Source organism: Macrobrachium nipponense, chromosome 7 (assembly GCF_015104395.2).
Source record: "Macrobrachium nipponense isolate FS-2020 chromosome 7, ASM1510439v2, whole genome shotgun sequence".
In the NCBI taxonomy this organism is placed as follows: domain Eukaryota; kingdom Metazoa; phylum Arthropoda; class Malacostraca; order Decapoda; family Palaemonidae; genus Macrobrachium; species Macrobrachium nipponense.
In genome coordinates, this window is record NC_061109.1 from 60,126,779 (window position 1) to 60,151,778 (window position 25,000).

The 25,000-nt window shown below is 44.0% G+C and overlaps 1 protein-coding gene and 1 long non-coding RNA gene across 3 annotated transcripts in view; one reads left to right on the forward strand and one right to left on the reverse strand.

Annotated features, from left to right (window-relative positions):
• The window catches only part of LOC135217293 (uncharacterized), a 102,414-nt gene that overhangs the window by 34,611 nt on the left and 42,803 nt on the right, over positions 1 to 25,000 (forward strand). The gene's annotated exons all lie outside the window — the stretch shown is intronic.
• The window catches only part of LOC135217725 (latrophilin-like protein LAT-2), a 59,402-nt gene that overhangs the window by 12,583 nt on the left and 21,819 nt on the right, over positions 1 to 25,000 (reverse strand). For both annotated transcript variants that reach the window (XM_064253720.1, XM_064253719.1), the window contains exons 8-19: positions 24,706 to 24,838; positions 21,499 to 21,569; positions 12,033 to 12,157; positions 11,408 to 11,545; positions 10,839 to 11,010; positions 10,463 to 10,636; positions 9,740 to 9,880; positions 7,869 to 7,990; positions 7,504 to 7,570; positions 6,425 to 6,626; positions 5,665 to 5,801; positions 4,438 to 4,530 (exon numbers count right to left, since the gene is read on the reverse strand). In XM_064253720.1, coding sequence (XP_064109790.1) covers positions 4,438 to 4,530; positions 5,665 to 5,801; positions 6,425 to 6,626; positions 7,504 to 7,570; positions 7,869 to 7,990; positions 9,740 to 9,880; positions 10,463 to 10,636; positions 10,839 to 11,010; positions 11,408 to 11,545; positions 12,033 to 12,157; positions 21,499 to 21,569; positions 24,706 to 24,838 — 1,575 coding nt within the window. The remainder of the gene's footprint in view (positions 1 to 4,437; positions 4,531 to 5,664; positions 5,802 to 6,424; positions 6,627 to 7,503; positions 7,571 to 7,868; positions 7,991 to 9,739; positions 9,881 to 10,462; positions 10,637 to 10,838; positions 11,011 to 11,407; positions 11,546 to 12,032; positions 12,158 to 21,498; positions 21,570 to 24,705; positions 24,839 to 25,000) is intronic.

Below are 25,000 nucleotides of genomic sequence, written 5' to 3' on the forward strand. Positions count from 1 at the left end.
AAGAAATGCCTCGTCGGACGTACATCACGGAGGAAGAGAAGCTACCCGGGCATAAGCCTATGAAAGACAGGCTTACGCTCGCACTTTGTTCAAAAGCCAGTGGGGATTGCAAGGTGAAGCCCCTACTTGTGTATCATTCCGAGACTCCTTGAGCCTTCAAGGCCCACAAAGTGCTGAAGGAGAAGCTTCCAGTGATGTGGAGGGCTAATGCAAAAGCCTGGGTAACGAGGCTTTTGTTCACCGAGTGGGTAAATCTGTGTTTCGGCCTGACAGTGAAGAAATTTTTGGAAGAGAAGCGCCTCCCCCTGAAATGTCTGCTGGTGTTGGACAATGCCCCTCCCCACCCTCCTGGCCTTGAGGAAGATATCCTAGTGGAGTATTCCTTCGTCAAGATTCTTTTTCTTCCGCCCAACACCACCCCTCTCCTCCAGCCCATGGACCAGCAAGTGATAGCGAACTTTAAGAAGCTGTACACGAAACATCTTTTCAAGAGATGTTTCGACATCACCGATACCACAAACCTCACCTTGCGTGAATTTTGGAAGGAGCATTTCGACATCGTCATTTGCATCTGACTCATCGACCAAGCTTGGCAGGAGGTTTCGAGGCGAACCTTGAATTCCTCGTGGAGGAAACTGGCCTGATGCCGTATCCGCCCGAGACTTCGAGGGATTCAACGTGGGTGAAGCTGGTGCTGCAGAGTCAGAAACAGTTGACGATCCCGAAACTGTTTTGGAACCAGATCTTGACGAGATCGTTGCACTTGGCAAGTCCATGGGGCTGGTCGTCGACGAGGACGACATCAACGACCTTCTCGAGGAGCACCAAGAGGAGCTTACGACGGATGACCTGAAGGAATTGGAGGCCATGCAACATAACGTCGTTCAAGAGGAGCTCTCTAGCAGCGGTGAGGAAGAGGAGGAGGACCCTATGACAACGGCAGAAATTAAGGATGTTCTAGCCGCTTTTCATAAAGTGCAATCGTTTATCGAAAAAAGACACCCCGAAAAGGCTCACACAGGTCGTATGCTTGCGCAGTTCGATGACGTTTGCCTGAATCGTTTCAGGAACATTGTGAAAAGTAGGCAGAAGCAATCTTCCTTGGATCGTTATTTTTTAAAGAGGCCTTCAGCATTAGCAGGAGTAAGCAAAAAGGAAGAACCAAGTGATAAAAAACAGAAAGTTTAAAGCAAAAAGGAAGAACCAAGTGATGAAACATTGAAAGTGGTGATGAAGTTAAAATTCTGTAAAAAAAAAAAAAAAAAAAGCCTATGTAAAAGTAAAAAAAAAAGTTAAAAATAAAAAAAAAGGAAAAAAAAATTTAATTTTTAGATTTTTGTAAGTTAAGTGTTACAGTTTTGTTAATGTGTTTCGTAAATTTTAGTTTTATAGTTTTCCTTAAATTTTTTATGTGTTTTCGTAAAGTTAAGTGTACGTATGTACGTACGTTATCTGCCATTTGTCCTCCTCCTCCTCTGCCGCCACTTTCAGAGATAGCCTCACTCGAAAGTTAAGCTTCCACATTTTACGTTACAGTAATAATATTTCTTGTACACTAATATACACTTTATTTACAGGTTTTGCATTTTTATTCTTAATTTAGGTATTGAATGGTCCAAATTGTTGTAGTATTTCATTGTTTATAGGTCAATTTAGCTTTATTACGAAATTTACTGGGGTGTTTTTGGAGGGCTTGGAACGGATTAGCCATTTTACATGTAAAATGTGTTCCAAGATACGAAAAACTCATGATACGAAGGCCGCCTCGGAACGGATTAATTTCGTATCTCGAGGTACCACTGTGTGTTATATATATATATATATATATATATATATATATATATATATATATATATATATATATGTGTGTGTGTGTGTGTGTGTGTGTGTGTGTGTGTGTGTGTGTGTGTATTATATATATGATATATATAAAAGCAAATAACAGGAAAATGATAGGCAGAAATCGAAGGCTTTCATCTTTATTAAGACATCGTCAAGGAACGAATGAAATACAGTTGGAAAGAAAGCTACCAAAAAAAACAAAAGGACCAAGAATACCAGATGGTTAATTGTTAAAAGGGTAAAAATGAAAGAGATAATCCAGGATCATCGGTTATTACATGGTCACAAACATAAATACAGATTTAACCATAAGAGAAACTAAAGCTTAGCCATGCAAATTCCAAAAACATGTAAATCATCTACTTCTACAGGCATTTTTGTAAACAAAGAGACAACATCAAAACTAACCATATTATAATCAACATTCAAATTTAAACCATTCCATTTGCTTATATATATTACGGACAAACCGGACAATCCCTTTCACAACGAATCAAACAGCATCAACATTCTGTGAGAACTGGACAAATATCGAATGCATTATTCGTACATATAAGAGTCAAATAATGGAAGTGTTCTAAATTTAAGTTTTGGTTTACTTAAACGCAATGCCTTCATAATGAAGAAAGTTAATATATTCAGTTTTATACATGTTTTTGGACTTTGCATGACTAAGCTTTAGTTTCTCGTATGTTTAACTGTGCTTAAGTTTGTGACCGTGTGATATCCGATAATCCTGGATTATCTCTTTCCTTTTTACCCTTCTAACAATAACCATCTGGTGTTCCTGATCCTTTTGTTTTTTCTGGTAACTTTCTTTCCAACTGTTTTTCAATCGTTCCTTAACGACGTCCTAATAAAGCTGTATCGAAATTCAATTACATTAAGAACAATAGTGATAGGTATGGTATCAAAGCTCCATTTATATTTATTTGTATGAAGAGCAAGTGTTGTCATTACATGCTCCATTTAAATTACTTCGCATTAAGGATAAGAGTGTTCTGTATGCCATCACAAGCTAAATTAAAATAACCTCGCATCAAGAGCGACAATGTTGTGTGTCATCACAATCTCCATTTAGAATCCTTCACATCAAGAACGAGTGTTGTGTGTGGGAGATCACAAGCTTCATTTGAATTTCTTCAAATCAAGAACGACAATAAAGATAGTGTTCTCTCTGTCATCACAAGCGCCACTTGTATTTCTTCGCATCAAGAATGGCAGTATTATAATAGTAATTATATTCTCTATTTAGATTTCATTGGATCAATAACAATAGTTTTGTGTATGTTATCACAAGCTCCATTTAAATTCCTTCAGATCCAGATTTACTGTGTTGTGGATGTCATGAAAATCTCCATTTAAATTCTTTCGGGTAAAGAATGACAGCATTGGGTATGTTATTAAAGCTTGATTTAAATTACCTCATATCTAGAATGACAATGTTGTGCATATCATCACAAGCTCCATTGAAATGTTCTCGCATCAAGAATGACAGTGTCGTGTGTGTCATCATAAGCACCATTTAAATTTCTTTGCATCAAGAGTGACATTGTTGTGTATGTCATCATAAGCTCTATTTAAATTCCCTCATATCAAGAACATCAGTATTTTGTATGTCATCACAAGTTCCATTTAAATTCCCTCGCATAAAAGAATGACAATTTTGTGCTTGACATCACAAGCTCCATTTAAATTTCCTCGGATAAAGAACAACATTGTTTTGTATGTTATTACATTCATCATTTGAATTCCCTCACATCAAGAACGAGTGTGTTGTGTATATCATCACAAGCTCTAATTGAATATTTTTGCTTGAAGAACGACAGTGTTGTGCATGTTATAATAAGCTCCATTTGAATTCTCTTGCATCAAGAATATCAGTGTTGTATGTGTCATCACATGCTTTATTTGATTTTTGCATCAAGAGTGACTGTGTTGTGTATGTCATCAAAAGCTCCATTTGAATTCCCTTGCATTAATAACAATATGTTGAGTGAGTCATCACAAGCCACATTTAAATTCCCTCATATTAAGAACGATAGTGTTGTGTATGTCATCACAAGCTCCATTTGAATTCCGCTGCATCAAGATCGACAGTGTTGTGTATGTTATCACCATATCCGTTTGAATTCCTTATCAAGAGTGACAGTTGGAGCATGTCATCAAAAGCTCCATTTGAATTCCTCATCAAGTGTGTCCATGCTGTGTATGTTATAGCATCCACCTCAGTTGTGACAGTGTTGCGTATGTTATCACAAGCTTCATTTGAATTCCTCAACAAGAGTGGCAGTTTTGTGTATGTCATTACAAACTCCATTCGAATTCCACCTCAAGTGTGACAGTGTTATGTATGTCACCAGAAGCTCCATTTAGATCCCCTCGCATCCAGAATAACAGTATTGTATATATCATCACAAGCTCCATTTTAATTTCCATGGATCTAGAACGATATTGTTGAATATAGCAATACTAGCTACTTTTAAATTCCTTTAAAACAAGAATAATAACATTGCTGTGTTTCATCACAAAGACGGAGTTGCATCACCGAGACCATATAGATTATATTATCAAATAATTAATCACTAGTCTTACAAAAGTTGGGGTGCTGGACCGTCTCTTGTGTTCCAGATATTTTACTCTCTTGTGATGCCTTTTGATGTTCCATTTCGTCTGCCAACGCTCACCCTGTCGTAGGAAAAGAACATGGAATTAAGCAGACTGTCCATAGACATTTCTTTGAAGATTAATCGCCTTATGCTCCAGGAAATATGCATTTGAAAGGTGCAACTAAAATGGATGAAGAAGGAAGGGTTATAAATCTCAAGAGCTGTTAATCAGTTTGTTGACAAATCAATTATATCACAAGAAAGTGAATATTTTGTTATTGTGGAATAGCATTGATTTCTCTGCCTTCCATATAAAAAGCGCAGATAATTTAGATATTCACAATCTGTTTAGACTGTAAAGATGAATCAGACTAGACTAAGGGTACATCCACACTACAGGAAATTTGTCATAAACACCGGTCAACAACTTTTCCAAAACATATCAGAAACGGGTTGGAAATGAGTCAGTGACTGTTTGTGGAGAATAAACCCTTCGGCAAAGGCTGGTCAATCATAGGAAGCACATGTTAGAACTGCCAGCGAGTGTGCCATGTGTGCGATAAGTTAATGACTTGTTTATGGCGTGTTTATGACATGTTTATAACATGTTTTACTGTGGTGTTTATACTTTACAAGGGAGACGAAAGTCTTCTCACGTGTCGAAAAAGAGAAGAAAGTGTTCATTCTTATCAAGAGGGAAGAAAGTATTCATACATATCAATATAGAGAAGGAAGGGTTCATACTTATCATAATATGGAATATATGTCTCCTTAAGATTGATTTGTAAAAGGTAACATCTAGAATTTATTTGATTTCATGAAATTTAGGCTGGCAAACCAAGCACTGGAACACGCTTTTGCCCTCATAAACAGTGAAAAGAGGAAGTTGAGATGGTTGCACAGCAATATAAAGAGATCCAGAAAATAAAGATGAAGTGCTAAAACGTGGATGTGTAGCCAAGAGCCAATTGGGTACTGCAAACACCATTTAGTAATGCCTGCAGTGTACCGTATGTGTGTCTGAAATCTGTGGAAGATTGTCTCCAACATGAGGCCACTTACCTCGTTCTTGAGTTGGCCTGGGCAAGATGTGGACATTTGGTTGCCAGTCCCATAACCCTTTCTATGAAAGAACGGTTTAGCTGTATACAAAGAAGCTAAGAAGAAAATTCTGATACCAAAAATGCGTTGACGAAAAATCCTGACCACTCACCTCACACTTATTACACCAGGGTAATATTCGGAGAAATTCCTTTCTCGTGAGATCAGGGATGATGATCAAGACTATGAATAGCGCCGCCCCTTGTAAGGAATTAACTGTCGTGAAAACAATAGCTGTCCATGCCATTCCTGTAAAAGAAGAAGACTAAGGCTTTTCTCTCTTTACTTATTTACTCTTTTACAAAGAACCACAGATAACAGACACTGTAATCATGAGAGAGACACAAGCAATGACTCAAATATTTTGCAGTTTTACAGTATTGTCATCCTCCTGTAGCCATTCAACTGCCAGCTGCATCCCTTATAAAATGGGATTTAAAATCAAATATGATCTCCACTAATATCTCACAGAAATGTCTTAAAATGACTCGTATCTAAGATAAATAAATACACCCATATCATAAAATCTGTTTCAAAATATTAAGTACAATATTAAACATCAACAAGAATCTCTACTAAAACTACAACTATGCTTTTATACATCGACTCCATCTTCAACCATAAGTTGTATTTTCAGGAGCCGGCAAATGCGTCCTTCAACATTGAAAGTTACTTTGAGCACTGCACACCATTACATAAGAACACTTACTGCATTCTCAGATAACACATTCTTCATTATGTTTCCGTTTTGTTTCCCAATGTCAACCAGTTCTTCAAGACCAAGTGTTAATTATTGACATCACTTGGTGCCCTTAATTCCCAACTCTATCAAATATCAGCCAACAACCACAGTCTTAAACCATCAATCTTACCCTTAAATAGCAACAGGAACCCAATCAACCAGGTGATCCCCATAATGACAGCAAGGGTGAAAGATCCTTTGAGCTGCTTTTTCTTCGCCTCCCTTGACCTAGTCTCCCTCTGCAGTAATTTCCTGTTTTGTCTTCCCGTTGCTGTTGTGATTGGCGCTTTATGAAGAACTCTGACACTCATGATGTATATCACCAGGTTAGTCTGGCGAAGGGAGAAACCGGGTTTGAGTAAAGGGGCTGGAAGCCTTCACTGGAGTGCATGTCCTCCCTGGAATGGAATGTCCTCAGTCCTCCTTCAGGATGCGGACTCCTTGTTTGGATCTGGACCCCCATCTCATTCACCATCAAAACACAACCCACTGTTCCTTGGGCTTTGACTGGCCTTGCCAGATGGGCCATGATGATGCATTAATATATCCTAATTATGAATAGCCATGAATAGCCCTAACAAGATGTGTCTGGATAGAAATGATTAAATTAACTCTGTTTGATTGGTTCCTCCCCAGTAAGTTTTAGTGATTACGTGAAATTATTGTAGACCATTTCGTTTTACCTGTTTAGGAAGAAATCTGGTAGAAGATATATTCCTATATAATTCCAAGAGACCTCTAGTAAACTATAAGTAGTTCTACCTATTGTAACTTTTTTATTGCTATTTCCATTAGCATTTAAGATCTCAAGCTGGAGTCTGTTTTTATTTTATTTGGGACTGACGTAAATGTTCCCCGTGGTGGGTGCTGAGCATCTGCGTTAACCAGTCCCAATTAACCTCAGTGATATCAGTTGTGAATATTTACCGTCAAATGCAAAATAGACAAATAAATAAATAAGTAATAAATTTTTAAAATATGACTATCTTTTACCAACAGTGCCTACCACCCATGAATATAACTTCTTTGCAGGGGACGAAAAGATGAGTGAGTTTCATGTGTGCCCATGGTTAATTAATAGAAGTACAGAATGATACAGCTAGCATTAGTACCATTATAAAAGCAGTCCACAAGAAAAAAAATTGGAGAATTAAAATTAACTGCAAATGAATGAATTCAATGGTACATACTTGCCAACGTAAGACTTACCAAAAGAATGATCAGTGCTGGGGCACCAAATGCCCAGGTGAGACCTGTTTTGTAGTCCAGCCAACAGCTGCAAATAAGAGTATGGGTACCACTGGGAGTAAAGGTTCAGTCCAGATTTAATGAATAAACTATCATCAAGGATTAAGCTTGCAACCAAACGTTGTCAGTCATATCTCCAGAATATACCATCAGAAGTATTTAACTTAGCTCTGTGAATACATGCACAATACAGAATCGTTTGAAACGCAGCTTTGAAATAAATGCATATTATTTTAAATAAACTGTCCACATAATGTCTGTATGACCAAGCAGAATAAGGAGATGGAAAGAAAAGAATTTTAAATGTTATTTCAGTTAATACTTACTATCCCTTTGTACCATAACCCTTGCCTTGCGTCACACTGACGGATATGATGACGATGAATGCTGGGATCCCGTAGGCAAACGCGTAATAGAACTTCATAGGGGACCTGTTTGTTTGGAAGACCTTTGGAACCAAGGGAAATCATGATTAGCTTCATGGTTGTATATATACATTCAAACTTGATCACTTGCATAATTGTATCGGTCATTCATACAAAGAATAACAGGACCTCATTTAAACAGGATGGTATCTAATGGAGATTTTATTCACAACAGTTACAAGCTATCAATGACTTCACTGTCCCCTTCGTCTGGTAGTGGGATGTTAGTGACAGTTAGTCCCTGAAAGTTTGCAACTTTATCAAATCTGTTTGAATGAGGTCTATGTTATTCTTTCTATGCTTTCTATATATATATACACACACAAACTGTTGAGGATTTTAAGCTACAACCAAGGAAAGTTAAGATTTCTTTATAACAAGACTCACTCATCCTTGCCTATATGCAAGTTGACCCTTTGAACTGAGAGCCTCTGTTCTCTAGAAAAACTCTCTCGCCTCCTATTGGCTGTTCTGAATTTGCCCCCCACAGGGAAAATCTGGATTGGGGGCTGCACATACCAGGCGAGATTTTAAAAGAGAAAGGACAGCGGCAGCTAGCTCTCAGAACCTTCTCAGACCTCGCCCTGCAGACATCCACTTCACCCCTTCTACTCCCCCTGCCTCCTCTGGGGAAATCCCAAGTATTTTTATACTTCCATAGTGCACAGGAATATCAGCAGATAAGAGGACTACCAAGCCCAGGATTTCCAGGTACTGCGAGAGTAAATTTCAGTTCAGCCAGGGAATTGTTTTGCCTTTGTCTGCATTTCATTTCCATTTTTCCAAGGTGACTCCTCCCCCCCACCTCCTTTGTTCAGCTCCTCACTCCCCCAATCTTGGTTCAATGCTGTGATTACTCCCCTTGTGGTGCTAGTAAACATCCCCTAGTTAATTCAAGCAACGTAATATTTCTTTTTGTGTAAACTCCCAGTCATTTCATTCCCCTTTGAGTGGTTTGTAAATTTTTAGGACGAAAGAAAGTAGTGTGTAACGCTCCCCCCACTGCCAATTGCCTTAGTACTGATGCTAGAATGCAATCTCTTTGTAGTCAAACACTGTGCCTGATTGTGGGAGAAATTGGGAACCCTTTGGAATAAGTCTTGCATTACAATAACTCGTTTGCGCAAAATTCTGATCTCTGTGCCTGGTTGCCCAGCCACGTGTTTCCGATGGATTGACAATCAACCACCTTATTAGTTCCTGGACCTATGTAAATTGATGTAAATATAGTGCATTTAAAACTAAGGTCCAGCTTTTATGTAAATTCCTCCTTTCTCAGTAATATTGGCCTTCTGCCATAGTTTTTTGTTTTTTTGTTGTGACCTCTCGTCCCTCCATTCAAGGCCAATTTTTTTTTAGTGTGGTAGATTACATTTTCCAGGAGTGAATGAGCAGTTCAGAACACCACTTACATGTACAAGTTGAGTATATCTTAGTTGTATACCACCACTGAGCTGATTAACAGCTCTCCTAGGGCTGGCCCAAAGGATTAGATATTTTTACGTGGCTAGAAACCAATTGGTCACCTAGCAACGGGACTTACAGCTTATTGAGGGATCCGAACTACCTACATTATATCAAGAAATGAATTTCTATCACCAGAAATAAATTCCTCTGATTCTGCGTTGGCCGAGGCGAGAATTGAACTTCGGGCCTCTGGATTGGTAGCCAAGCGTGAAAACCACTTGTCCAACAAGGAACTTGCTTACATGTACTAAGGTAGGTAGAACAGGGTGTACAAGGAGGAAACATTTTTAACCACCTGTCCTAACCTTGATCAGAAGCAAGTAGACATTAATTCCCTCGACTCCCATCCAACCGAAAGTCACAAGAAGGAGAAAATGGAGTAAACCAGCAATGGAAGCGCAACCCACCGTTGTCTGCGTTGCGTCCAGTCCAGCCATGAGAACGATCTGTGGAGGAAGGATTCAAATATGCAATAAGTCATATTCTTTAATAGTAAAAGTCCAATTGAGAGTGAGCTACACAATGTGGCATTACTGAGTAAAATAGTGGTAAATAATCATTTTCAAAAATGAAATTGTACCCTTTAAATGGTGGTTACTCAGTCATATTCACAAGGCATAGGCGTGAAACCTAGAGAGAACTGGCAAACTTGTAATATACTTCCAGATTCGGTTTCCGTAAAATACAAAAACTGTTCATGCATCTGAAATACCGATTTAGAATAATATAACCCTCAAAACAGGTCAAGATAAGTGTAAATTTTAGAAGTAGTTTACGATATTTTTGGAAATCAACTTTTCAGTTGTGCAAATTAACTAAACCATGTAGTCGATTATACAGTGTGAGTTTAATGCAGTAAAATTCATGTTGTTTATGGCTGTCAAAAGTATTTCTGTAATAACCAAGGATAAATAGCACTAGAAAATCTACAAAGGGAAATGTAACTGATGTTAAATAATACAAGTCAGCAGAAAATGCATAAAGTTTATTAGCATGTTTACGAGTGAAGAGAGAGAGAGATCACTCACCTCAGTGATGAAGAGACAACAGCAAAAGTTCAGATGGATAATGAAGGTATTACGTGAGATTCCCTTGCAGTTTTTCACCATCAATGCCAAAGTCACTATGGCCAGAAACAGACACACAATAGAGATGGAGCAGCCAATGATGGTGATCCATTTCGTTATTGTTATTATAACTTCCTGAGAAAGAAGAAAAAAATAACATCACTCTCCTTGCTTGCTCATATGTGACAGTGAATGCCACAAACATTTGGCGGACCAATCAGTTCCCTGACCAACGCTGAAATTTGTGTGACAGACCATAGGAGTTCAGTGGGTGGATCATGAGGAAGACTGGAGTGCCAGAACAAAAAATAAGGGCAAAAGAGTCCCACTTCCTTACTGGGATCAGGCCATTGATGTCTATGATCACTGCCAGGTTGGTAAGATGGTCACAAGAACAGAAGGTAAAAGATTCATTCTCGCCACCTGCCGCAAGGCTGCAGCCGCTCTCATTCCAAATCTTTCCATTTGAGTCCCACCAAGCACATCTCCCGCCTGCGGATAGATTGTATCTGAGGAAGAAAAAGAAAAGACTTCATTCAACAGTTTAACTGCAAAGCACAAAGGGAGAGAACTCCTCCATTCAGTCCCTCTACTCAACCCAAAAATGCTGATTCATCACCATCAGGCTCTGAATCCTTCTCTAAATGTAGGCAACTCTTTCCTTAGTTCATTGCTCACTTCACTATAAAATGTAATTGAAATCCATAATTAATATCTTGAGATAGTAGATAGTATTACTGATAGACATATCAACAAAAACAAACAAACAAGTATTTTGAAAGAAAAGTTAGGCAAAAGAGCAAGGAAAACAGTTCACTAGTTTAGCCACCAAAGATTAAATTTAATAAAGTGGTGGGATTAAGAATAAATGATAATGCTTGTGTTTTAGAGAGATTAGAAACTTACACTTCTCCTGAGAAAATATGCTTGAAAGTGATATTCACTAGCTGACCATCTTTGGCTTGCCAAGAGCTGTTTCCGACCGTTAGGCCTATGACTGGAGAATTGACAATGCCCTCAGATAAACCATCATCGGCTGGTGTACTGGAATGGTAATAGATTTAGCCATTATTCATTATGGGAAAGTGATTAAATACCGACAGTGATCAACAGGCTACCCAGTATAAAATTGTCATCAGGTTCACTTGTATTAGGGTGTGTCCACTTCGCAGTTAAATGTGTTATAAACATGTTAGCAGCTTATTGCAAACTTGTCACAGACAGGTTGAGAACAATTTACTGACCATGAGTGAAGAACTAACATTTGGCAAATGATGTATAATCGTATGAAGCACAGGTGAAAACTATCAGTGAGTCACTGACTTGTATTCAACCCATTTGTGATGTGTGTGTGTGAGACAAGTTGCCAGCCAGCAAGTGCTTATGAAATACTTTGCTGTTGTGTGGACAAACCCTTGGGATTAATCACATCTTATTCTTTTCATTTTTACTGTAGATTTTGTAGTCTGAGTCATCCTTAAACTTTTGTTTAGAGGCCATATTTCTTTGCATTAATCACTGTTTCACTAACCTATTGGAATTTGGGTTTAAGATCCTGTGCAGCGTATCATAGGCAGTGAAAGACACTGCCACTTGGCTCTTGTTGGGCAGGGAGCTGTAAAAATTGTGCGGTAGTTCGACAACCGTACCAATCATCTGTGGAAAATCAGATATTAGTTATTAATGTCAATACTATTAAGAGTAGCAGTTATACTTCAAATATGGTTACTCACAGAGCTCAGGACATGTCCGCGCAGCCATAAAACGCCATAAATATGCAGTGGCAACTTATCTCTTAACACTCTTTCACATGAGGACTGTAAGTGTCAGAGACTCACACACACAAATAAAAGGAAAGACGTGCCTTTACAAAGACTACTAAGGTAGTGTGTAGAAACCTATTTACAAGTTATAGAAGATCGCCAAACGAAATTGCGCTTCTTCTTTAACTCTTGTACTTCTCTGAGCACAACTGCAACTGTGCATGCAGTATGCACTCGATATTGTGTGTTTAGTAGTTCATAGACGAGTCTTTTTTGAGTATGTGTGCTTATTAATAAGGCCAAAAGGTGAGAATAATATTGTTTTGTTGCAATTATTTTGAATCACATGAATAAGATATAAGTGTAGTAGCCTAGGCTACCTACCATACCGTTGTGCCAGTTCCATTAGGCTAAGTGAAGTGAACTACATTTTATTTTATATATGTAGGCTATTCTGCATTTGTTTTTAGTGGTACTATTATAGTGTATAAGTGGCCTAGCCTAGGTAATAAGTTAGGAAATTAATAAATATGACAATTTGTCGAAAATTGCATTTTTCCTAACTATACAAACCTGAGGTCCTTTAACAATAGGAAGTAACTAGCGGCAGCTGGAACGGTCGTAAGCTTCGAACAAGGGAGTTCGGTAATTAACTGCTTGTCCGACAGTGTGCACGCCGCGCACCTGGGAGGTGAAGAATCACTTTTGCTTTAGGCCCATGCAAAAAACACAGAGTGAGGGGTGGCATGAGGTGGGACTATATGTAAAGGACCTCAGGTTTGTATAGATAGGAAAAATGCAATATTCGACAAATTGTCATTTGTTCCGAAACGTAATACAAACCCTTGGTCCTTTAACAATAGGAAGATTTACTTCTTGGAGGGAGGAATCTGAGTCTTTGTGAACAGACTGGTGTTCGCCCAACCTTGGAATGCCTCCCTGGTCGTAAGAGCGAGGGAGGGATCCAAGCCTCTGTCCAATTGATTGGGGTGTGCACCGCAGGATCAATGAGTACTAAGAGAGAGGCAAGCGTATCTCTTCGTACAGGAAGCAAGCAAGAACTTATTCCTGTTTGCAAGAGGCAACATAAAGTTATGGGTTTGTCTCTAGTTGGCATCCCCCCGCCCCCCTTGTTGGAGGAAGTGGTGGATATTCACTCCTATCCCTAATGAAAGGGATAGGATGGAGCTCGGTCGAGTAGCTTACCTGCATCTTTTCCTTTTCCAGCGTAGTGACGACCGTGTCCCTCTGCCCACAGGTAGAGGGAGAGAAAGATGGGGAAGAGAAGCCAGTCACACTCTCATTCACTCATTCATTCTTACAGTCACACCAGGAATCGATGCTGTTCTGCCTGCTCGGGTGCTGGGTAAGCTACACAACGTGTTAAGCCGCCACCACAGGTCCCAAGGAAAAAGTATCCAAGGACTTGTGGGCAATATCCCAAAGGTAGAAGGAGGTGAAGGTAGTCTGGTTGGCCCAGACCCCTGCCTTCAGGACCTGCGCCACGGAGAATTTCTTGCGGAACGAAAGCGAAGGACCAATACCTCTGACTTCATGGGCTCTCGGACGAAGAGGACGGATGTCGTCACTACCATCAGTTTCGTACGCCCTCCTGATCACCTCACGCAGCCAGAATGAAAGTGTGTTCTTGGATACTTCTTTCTTGGTCACCCCAGTGCTAACGAAGAGGCGTTGACACTCAGGCCTGGGGTGTCGAGTTCTCTTCAGATAGTGCCGTAGCGCCCTCACAGGACAAAGCAGCATCTCATCCGTATCGTTGTCGGTGAAATCGATTAGGGAGGGAATTATGAAAGACTCAAACCTGTCGTCAGGGATCGACGGATTCTGAGTCTTGGCCATGAAGTTCGGGACGAAATCGAGCGTCACAGATCTCCATCCCCTGGAATGCTTTACATTGAAAGACAGACCATGAAGTTCCCCTACTCTCTTCGCCGATGCCAGGGCCAGCAAGAAGAGGGTCTTGAGGGTCAGATCCCTGTCTGACAACTCTCGGAGTGGCTCGAATGGTCTTCGAATCAAACTCCTAAGGACGAGAGTCACGTCCCACTCAAGGGGCCTGAGCTCCCTGGGTGGACAAGACCTTTTGAAGCTCCTCATAAGCAAGGAGATCTCGAACGAATTCGAGATATCCAGTCCCCTCAGCTTTAGGACCAGAGCCAGGGTGGCTCTGTATCCTTTGACTGTGGGGACGGAGAGGAGCTTCTCTCGGCGAAGAAAAACGAGGAAATCCGCTACCTGCTGAAGAGTGGCTCTGAGAGGAGATAGACCCCGTCTACAACACCAACCACAGAAGACGGCCCACTTTCCTTGGTACACAGCTGCAGAGGACTGTCGGACGTGTCCAGCCATCTCTGTTGCTGCGCTGCGAGAAAAGCCTCTCGTTCGCAAGAGATGGTGGATAACAGCCAGCCGTGAAGTTGTAGGGACTGGACTGTCTGGTGGTACCGTTCTACGTGTGGCTGGGCTAGAAGGTTGTGCCAATGGGGAATCTCTCTTGGTGCTTCCGCAAGCAGAGCCAGCAGGTCCAGATACCAAACGGCCTGAGGTCGTCTGGGAGCCACCAGGATCATCCTGAGATTCGGGGTGGCCAGCACTCGACTGATCACCTTGTGAATCAGACAGAAGGGAGGAAAGGCGTACGCGAAGAGGTTGTCCCACGGGTGTTGAAGAGCATCCTCTGCAGCTGCCCATGGGTCCGGCACGGCTGAAAAGAAAACTTGGAGTTTCCTGTTGTGCCGGGTGGTGAACAGATCCACGACTGGACGCCCCCACAGGTTGAAGAGCCTTTCCGCCACGTCTGGGTGTAGAGACCATTCGGTTCCTATCTCCTGATCCCGACAGCTGAGCTTGTCTGCTGCTACATTCTTCTTGCCTGGAATGTAGCGTGCTGACAGCTCTATTGAGTGAGCTGCGGCCCTCTCGTGCACCTGCACGGTCAACTGGTGCAACGGGAGAGACACCAGGCCCCCCTGTTTGTTGACATATGCCACTACTGTGGTGTCGCACATCAACACCACTGAGTGTCCCACCAAGCGGTCCTGAAATTCTTGGAGAGCGTAGAACACCGCCTTGAGTTCCAGGACATTGATGTGAAGGTAAGGTGCTTGTCGTGATGGTCCCACACACCTGCAGTCAGCAACTCCTCCAGGTGTGTGCCTCATCCCTCGGTGGATGCGTCTGAGAACAGCAACATCTCCAGAGGGAGAGTGCAGAGAGGCACTCCTCTTAAGAGGTTCCTGTCGTCCAGCCACCAGGCTAGGTCCTGCCTTACCTCCTCCGTGAGGGACACGGGGAAGCACGGTGGATCCTTTGCCTGTGACCAACTCTCCTTTAGTCTCCACTGGAGAGACCGCAGGTGAAGACGTCCGTGAGGAACTAACTTCTCGAGTGACGACAGGTGGCCAATCACGACTTGCCATTGCTGAGCTGACTGTTCCTGTTGAGACAGAAATCGGTTGGCTGCCTCCCTGAATTTGCTGATCCGCAAGTCCGCGGGAAGACTTGACCTGCTACCGTGTCGATCAGCATACCCAGGTACTTCATCCTCTGCTTGGGTTCGAGATCGGACTTCTCGAAGTTTACCATGATCCCCAGATCGCGGTAGAACTTCAGGAGTCGATCCCTGTCCTGTAGCAACCATGAGCGGGAGCTCGCCAGGACTAGCCAATCGTCGAGATACCTCAAAAGACGTATCCCGTGCGAATGGGCCCAAGCAGACACCAGAGTGAACACTCGCGTGAACAAATGTGGGGCGGTTGAGAGACCTGAGCAAAGTGCCCTGAATTGGTACACCGTCCTGTCGAGGATGAAGTGGAGGTACTTTCTGGAGGATTGATGGATGGGTATCTGAAAATACGCATCCTTCAGATCCACTGGAAGCATGAAATCATTCTCCCTGATGGAGTCGAGCATGGAACGTGCCGTCTCCATCGTGAACCGAGACTGGCGAATGAATCGGTTCAGAGGAGAGAGATCTATCACCAGGCGCCAGCCCGCCGAGGCCTTCTCCACCAGGAAAAGGCGGCTGTAGAAGCCCGGTGACCGATCCCTGACAATCTCTACAGCTCGTTTGTTCAGCATGGTCTTTGTCTCCTGTCGAAGAGCGATGTCCTTTGATGAACCCTGGACGTAGGTCTGCAGATGGACCGGGTTGGAGGTGAGGGGTGGCCGAGATTCGAAGGGTAGTGGATATCCCTCCCGAAGGATGTCTACTATCCAGGTCTCGGCACCGTAGCGCTGCCATGTTGCCCCATGGCTCGCCAGGCACCCCCCCACTTCCGGCAGCAGGTGAGGGGGAACGCCGTCCCTAGCGTTTCCCGCCTCTCTTCGACTTCTTCCCTGCTCCCCCTTGAGAGAAGGAGGGATGGGAGGAGGGCTGATGACGACCCCCCTGGCAGAAGTTGAAGGCAGAGTCTTTCCTCGGGGCTTAGACAGGGCAACCGTCTTAGCAGCCGAGGAAGCGCTAGCCAAACTCTTTGATTTAGCCGCAGTAGCTCGAGGCTGCCCAGAAGCCTTCGAGACTGCCTAGTGAACTAGGCGGTCACTGTCATCAGTGCGCCGCCTCTCCACCGCAGCGTCCACCATCTCTCCAGGAAAGAGAGAGGAGGAACTCTGAATAGGTCCATTTCGAAGTCTGAGTGCCGCTTCACGCCCAGTCCCCCTGGTTACTCGTGTAAGGACTGCGTCCCTACGACGAAGTACCAGGTTGGCCCACAGGTTTGCCGTCTGATGGGCGAGGTAGGAGATGGCTCTACCTCCAGACTGGCAAAGTCTCCTGAAAGTCAGGTCTTCTTCGAGAGTAGAACTCCCGGAGTTGGCCGCGACTTTGGATACTGTGAGGGACCATAGATCCAACCAAGAGACTGCCTGGAAAACCGCCATAGCAGTTGATTCCAGGGCAAGTGCCTCCTGCTGCGAGAATCAAAGGTTCTCTGACAGGAGCTGCTGCAGGGACACACCCGGAGTTAGCCTTGCTAGCTCTGGGTTAACCTGTTTGGGTGGCATCGGATCTTCAGAAGGCACATAGAATCGCCGCTGACGCTGTAGAGGAGGAGGAAGTAGCGAATCCTCCCGTCCAGAAACGAGAGAATCCACCTGGTCAAGCACAGAGTCAGCCAGCTCTGACCGCGGCAGATCCACCGTCGGTTTGGGTTCCCTCTTCGGGCCCCAAAACGACTCGAGCCGGGACGTGGGCTCAGATGGTGGGAGCGGCGATCCTTCCCCAAGGTCGTTGTGCTGACGAATCAGCGCAATAACCTCGGCAAAGTTCCTCTTAATCTCAGGAGTGACTGTGTCTTGAGGAGTAGGATCGTCCAGTCCCTCCAACAAGAGCAGCTCCCGAGATCCTCCTCCTTCAGAAGGAGGAACAGCATCAGACCCCTCTCGGTCTCCTCCTGTCACTTGCGCGTACGTTCTGGTTGATCCTAAGACCGTGCCTGGAGCGTACAGTGTCGTGACGGGATCGCGAGGGGCGCGCCCCTCACGATCACTCCTAGGTACCTCGCTCTTCCCAGCGTATCCCGAGGAAGTTGAAGGTACAGGAGAGGAAGACCTGACGCTCCCCCCTCGCTCACTGGTAGAACCAGTGTGCTTGGAGGGCTGCAAACGATCAGCAACCCGCGGTGGTGATCGGTCTGCAGGCCTGGTCGCACCGCTCACCTGTGGCGAGCGGCTAGACTGAGCACAGCGGCCCCAGTCCCGTGCGTCAGATGAGCTGCTGCTGGTCCCCCTATCCGCCCGGTCCCTGTGGGAGCGGCGGTCAGGGGACCTGCAAAGATCACTCTCGCGGTGAGACCGGTGCGTGTCCTCGCGGCGCGTCGAACCGCTGGTACCAGCCGAGGCTGGCGCCAACGATCGGGGGGACCTCTTCCCAGCCTCATCCTGTGGCCGGTCAGAGACCGTCACGTCAACCCGGGTTACCAGCTGGTCGCTGCGAGAGCGGCCGCTGCCCTGGCGAGAGTCACCTGAGCGGCTCTCACCAGCCTTCTGCTCCGTGCCGCGGTCCTGGCGCCGAGCGAACTCTGGCGTCAGAACTTTGGCTGCACGGTCTCCCGCGGGAGACCATACACTCGGAACCTCTCGCGAACGAGAGGCCGAGCCGGAACCTGGTTTAGCAGCAGCGCCGCTAACACCAGGCGAGGAAGTACCGGTGGTAGCCGGTACCCCTCTGGTCCCTGTCTTCTTCTTCCTTGCGGAAGGAGAGACGGGCCCTGTTCCCGAAGGAGGAGGAGGACCAGCAGAAGGACCCCCGTCCCACTCCAGTGGGACGGACCCTTAGAAGTTCCTGAGGGAGCCTTCTTGTGGGGGGGAGGAGGCAGCCTTCTTCTTCTTCGGCTTGGAAGCCTTAGAAGTCGAAGGGGGAGAGGCGGAAGCAGACGACGAAGAAGATGATGAAGTCGACGACGACACCTTCCTCTTCTTTTTCAGCTCTCGCAAGACAGACGACAGATCCTCCATCCAGGACGGAGCCGGGGCAATTGCCGAAGCAACACGGCCCGGCTGCACCTGTCCGGAAGGACCTGAGTCTGGGGCAGCAACACCGTGGACTGGAACGACGTGGGCAGGAGCGGGAACAGCGGGAACAGCAGGAGCGGCAAGAGCGGCAGAGCCAGCAGCAGGAACAGCAGTAGCGGCAGGTACGGCAGGCAAGTCAGGTAACCCAGGAGACTTAGCTTCAGCCAACGACATCCTGGGTACCGGTGGCAGGTCCAGGGGTGAACTTTTAGGGCAGTGGAAGTCTGGGGTAAGCAGCACGAAGAACCCAGGTGGAGGCGGCACACCCCTCCTTCGTACGGCAGTGATTGGCCCCTGCACGGCGGCTGTTGGCGTCACTGACATCACATGGGGAGTATACACCAGGTGAGGAGGGGCGGCGTACCCTGGGGTAGTGATCGTGGTAGTGGTGGTGGTCACCGCTCCATGGGTGACCACCCCAGACCCCGCCAGATGCTGGATAAGCCCCTGGATACTTGGCACGCCCTGCAGTCCCAGTGACGCCCACACCTGTCCAAGGTCGTCTCCCACGGAAGATGCACCTGCGGAAGCAACGGTTGGGTAAACATGAGGGATTCCCTCTCGCTTGGGGGGAGACGAACCCCACCCAGAGCGGACGGAAGACCCCGAATACAGTTGTACGTCAGGGTAACGAGCGCCCTCCTCCACACTCGACGGATCAAGCAAGGAGAAGGACTCCGAAACCCGCCCCCCTCCCTCCCCCCCCCCCCCCCCACCCGAAGGGGAAGGTGCCATACGCGGGAGCTGAGCAGGGGGCAGGAAAGAAGACGAGGTATCAGTAACCAAAGGAGTCGCTGGAGAGCTTTCCAACGACTCTTTGGCAGGTCTTCGCTTCTTCCTACCCTCATACAGGCCCCACTGCACCTCCGACCAATTTACATATACAGTACATGGCTTGGCCCGAGAGCATTCACGCCCTTGGCACTGAGTACATAATTCATGGGGATCGACATCAATAAAGGAGCGAAAGCCACCACATTTACGCCCCTCCAGCCCGGGACACACTCTACGGGCGATCGGGGGGCGCGGCGAAAGCTCCATGTCTTGATCCATTCAATTAATAAATCAATGAAAAATGAAAATAGGTACTTACAATTTTCACTTTCACAACCAAACAAACCAGTAAGAGAAAAATATAATTCAAGCATACGACGATGTAGCGGGCAGAGAGCGATGACGAACAACGTCCTCACACCACACGGCCGAAAGCAGAAGTGATTCTTCACCTCCCAGGCGCGCGGCACGCGCACTGTCGGACAAGCAGTTAACTACTGAACTCCCTTGTTCGAAGCTTATGACCGTTCCAGCTGCCACTAGTTACTTCCTATTGTTAAAGGACCGAGGGTTTGTATTATGTATCGGAACAAAAATACAGTTTACATAACTGACTTAGGCCTAGCCTACCCAGTTAGCCTGGGTAAACTTTTACTTTAGTGCCCACTGAGTTTTTAGTAATGTTTTACTTTGTTGCCCTTTCAGTTTTCACGGGCTATGAGTGTACCAGTAGTATGAAACTTATAGATGTACTAAAGCCCCGTGAATGAAGACATGGCCTTTTTATTTGTATGATATCCTAGCTAAAGAGGGAGGGGCAAACTCGAGAGTAGAAGCACACACCAGCTACCATTGGAAAGGAGCCTGCTGCCACAAGGACACTGGTCTCTGCCACAGGTGGCACACACTATGCCTCCCACAGGTTCTAATGGAGCCTTTCATATGTGGCCACTTCAGTGTGTCCCTACCAGAAAACAGTATTTCTACAGAAGCAGTCTGCACGGACTGCAAGGAACGTAACCGCAATATGACATCCACTAGTGATTGGGGCATCCAATGTATTTCGCCGTGTTTAGTGCTGACCCCTGGGGGGTTAATTACAGTCGTCCGAATAGATATTACTTAAAATTCTTGTTTAGTAGGTAAAACTGCATAGTAAAACCGCAACTGCCATAGTCTAGGCCGCCGCGGATAAGTACCCTAGATCTACCCAGACTTCTTGTCAGCTAACATTTCAGTGTCTCGCTCCCATAACTACTGGGCCACTGGTGGGAACTGGCAGTTACTGCCACTCGCCGTGAAGCATTGTTTTAAATGAAACCTTTCATATGTAGCCACTGGTATGCGCCACCGTCTCTCCTGATGTAGCTAAGTTCTTCAAATGAAGCCTTTTTATAAGAAAATAGTTGAAAAGCTTCCTTTCATCGGCACACAAATCATTAAAAATTTTATGATGCACTCCTTGGTCCATTCTTGATGATAATATGGGATGTACATGCCCTTTCCTGCCCTTCGATTGCAATGCGAAGGAGCTCTTCGTTGGAAGCCATTCTTCTGAGTTCCGACTAACAAGGAGCGGTGTGTCGATGTGCCACAAGTTGCCGGGCACCAACTTGAACGATCGATGAGCCACGAGTTGCCGGGCACCAACTTGAACGAGGCAACCAGTGGCAGACGCCAGTGTCCTCGTGTGAAAGAGGGCTTACGTATCACAAACACTGAAAATAAGTCAACGACCGTCGATGGCAAACGAACCTTCGTCCGGGTACTCAACTGTAAGGTACCGACATGCTTTTATGCCATGCTGTACTACAGTGCGAATGCATCCTTAATTGTGCGCCGTAAAACGAAAAGAAACTGAAGAGTAGACATAAACAGATGAATGAATTATTATAAAATAGAAAAATGGAAATTGTGAGGACTTACCGTTGGATGAGAGAAGGTACGATTTTTAGGATCGACGTAGCGCTCAGAAGAATACTGTTCGGCCAAAATATCTGTTACAGAGAGAGAGAGAGAGAGAGAGAGAGAGAGAGAGGAATATATTAAAAAGAATAGTTAATGACAAAAACAGAAAGTACGGCGCAAATATAAAAAACTAGATTACGCATGGTATGAATATGTAAATAGTAGGTATAGGGCAAGCACTAATTTCACTTATCCTCTGGTTTTCATTCCTTAGTCCCATTGCAGATTAGGTTAGTAAAACTCACGTTAACCAACCTCACTACAAGGGAAAACTTCTTTCCTTTCCGAACTAAAGGAAAAGGTATATTCACCATTCTCTCTCTCTCCCCTTGATGCAAAATCGTACCTTGATATATTTACTCGTGTAAAAGCTAATAAACTTGAGTATTAAATTGATTATGCGTAGAATTTATATCACACTCCTGAAAAGAGATACTTAGTATGTATGATATACCTATGGCTATAGCGAAGCAGTTGAGGCTTTGACAGATTAGGTGAAATTTAGCTTGTATTCTTTTCTAGTTATAGAAAAAATGTTAATGTCTCACAATTTATTATTGTGTAAAAATATATATACATAACTAGAAATGAATAAGAACATATTATATACTTAATGGGTCTTTAATGGTAATGTCAGTAATAATAATAGTAATAATAAATTTTGGAAGGAGACCCTATCGTAAACGTTTAAAAATTACGGCTGCTGCATCAGAAGAATTTAATTCATCATAAAGTTTCTCTTATTTTTCTAATGAATTCTTTTCCTGCAGGGGAAAGATCTTCGTTGAAAAGCATATAGGGCAGTTAATATGTGATCATTCCCCTATAATTGAGCCTTAATCCTCTTTTTCCCGCCAAGTCAACCATATTGGTTGAACAGAAGTAGTACCAATTTCAGAGGTCCTTTCTTCCTCACACCGTTGGACTGCGAACAGCCTCCCTGAGGATGTTGTACCACTGGCACTTCAAAAGTTTCACCGAAGATCCAACACATTACTACCCTAGAGCATATCCCCTTGTATTTTAATCATTTACTTACGTTTATATGTTTTTTTATTAATTTATCTTTAATTGCATAATAACCGATCTCTTCTTTCTGTATTTCCCATTACCTTCTTATACTTCTTTCTAACGAACACAATAATATCCCTTGAAAGCTTGAATTTCAAGTCATTGACCCCTGTGGTGGGCTTGTTCCATATGAATAGGGTTCATCTTCTGAATAATAATAATAATAATAATAATAATAATAATAATAATAATAATAATAATAATACTGTTGAATAAAATGGCAGAATTCAGCGAATTAATCTTATATATTATCTTTTCTATTTTCCTTATTACTCGCTTTTCTGGCTTAGCGATACTTCGCAATAATTGTCCAATATTCATATTGGGATAATGCTGAAAGTGGTATTTTATCAAAAACTGGTATTATCAGTATACTGGTGTTATCAGAATACTGGTATATGGGAAGGCGTTCCTCTGGTTCAGATCAAGCAGGGGTCGTCGTCGGTGTTGGTATCATTCCATAAGAGAGGTCAATGTCAGGCCGGGGTCGTCTCTGGTATTCATCTGGTATTACTGCTGGTATAGCTCTGGCTTATCGCGACGTTTCAACCTTCTTGTAGGTCATCTTCTTGGCTGGTTAGCAGTAGAAGTGGAGAGATGGTGTCTGCAAGCCGATATTTATAGCGGCTCGAAACCTAGAGCTGCGTTCTCATTGGTCAAGCCGGTCTGGGGCGAAGTCTGGGATCTCTCGTCGATGGCTGCAGGGATGCAGCCGTGAGAGCCCTCGAGTAGTGCATCGGGGAATGAATGTCAGGAGTCCTACCTGCTGCAGGAATCCTATCATCTCGCTGGTGCTCCTGGATATTTGGGTGTTTGTTCGCTGCTTGAAGATTGGTACCTCTAGGAACTCCGCCCCGACATCTCAGAGCCCATCAAGCTTTTTTACAAAGGGAACTTTCACCGAAGGTATAAGGAGGATGAGCAAGCCCTCAAGACCATCATAGAGAGAAACGTCACCCCCACCAATCAGGACAAGACCATTAATTTAATAATATATTATAAAACGAAGAAGACAAGCAGCCTGGTGATGAGGAACAAACCAGCGGCCCCCCTGCAGGATCCCTTGAAGAAGACGAGCGTGGTCTACCGATACACGTGCCCCGTCCGAGGATGCCTCGGCAAATATATCGGCATGACCACCATACGATTCTCCAAGAGAATCTCCTGCCACGCCCAAGAAGGAGCCATTTATAATCGCGCCAGGACTGCCCATAACGTAAGGATAAAAAGGAGCGATATTATCCCTAATATCGAAATAATTGACCAAACCACAGATCCCCGACGTTTACGAATCCTGGAAGCCCTACATATAGGAAAGGAGAAACCTAACTTGAACATTACCCAAGAAACGTTTCTCCTTCCTACCGCCGCCCGAAGACCAGCAGCGAACAAACACCCAAATATCCAGGAGCACCAGCGGGATGATATGATTCCTGCCGCAGGTATGTGTTGTTTTGGATTAAGCTGGTTTTATGCCAGCACGGGCTCCTGACATTCATTCCCCGATGCACTACTCGAGCGCTCGCACGGCTGCATCCCTGCAACCATCAACAAGAGATCCCAGACTTCGCCCCAGACCGGCTCGACCAATGAGAACGCAGCTCTAGGTTTCGAGCCGCTATAAATATCGGCTTGCAGACACCATCTCTTCACTTCTACTGCTAACCAGCCAAGAAGATGACCTACGAGAAGGTTGAAACGTCGCGATAAGCCAGAGCTATACCAGCAGTAATACCAGATGAATACCAGAGACGACCCCGGCCTGACATTGACCTCTCTTATGGAATGATACCAACACCGACGACGACCCCTGCTTGATCTGAACCAGAGGAACGCCTTCCCATATACCAGTATTCTGATAACACCAGTATACTGATAATACCAGTTTTTGATAAAATACCACTTTCAGCATTATCCCAATATGAATATTGGACAATTATTGCGAAGTATCGCTGAGCCAGAAAAGCGAGTAATAAGAAAAATAGAAAAGATAATATATAAGATTAATTCGCTGAATTCTGCCATTTTATTCAACAGAATTTGTTTAAAAGAGGGTCTTCTTCCAAAAAATAATCATCATCATCATCATCTTACATATTGCGCTGGCATTGTATATTCTGGACTGATTCGCCAAAAGTAACGAGACTTCAGTCACTGATACTTTCAGTTGATCCTGAAGCTGGTTTCCAGAATCCAGTCGCTTGTCTACAGGAATTCCTCCCCATATCTGTCAAACATGGAGAACTTATGAGAAATTGTTTATATATATATATATATATATATATATATATATATATATATATATATATATATATATATATATATATATATATATATATATATATATATATATATGACTGGTAAAAATGTTCTGTAACAACAGAATTCC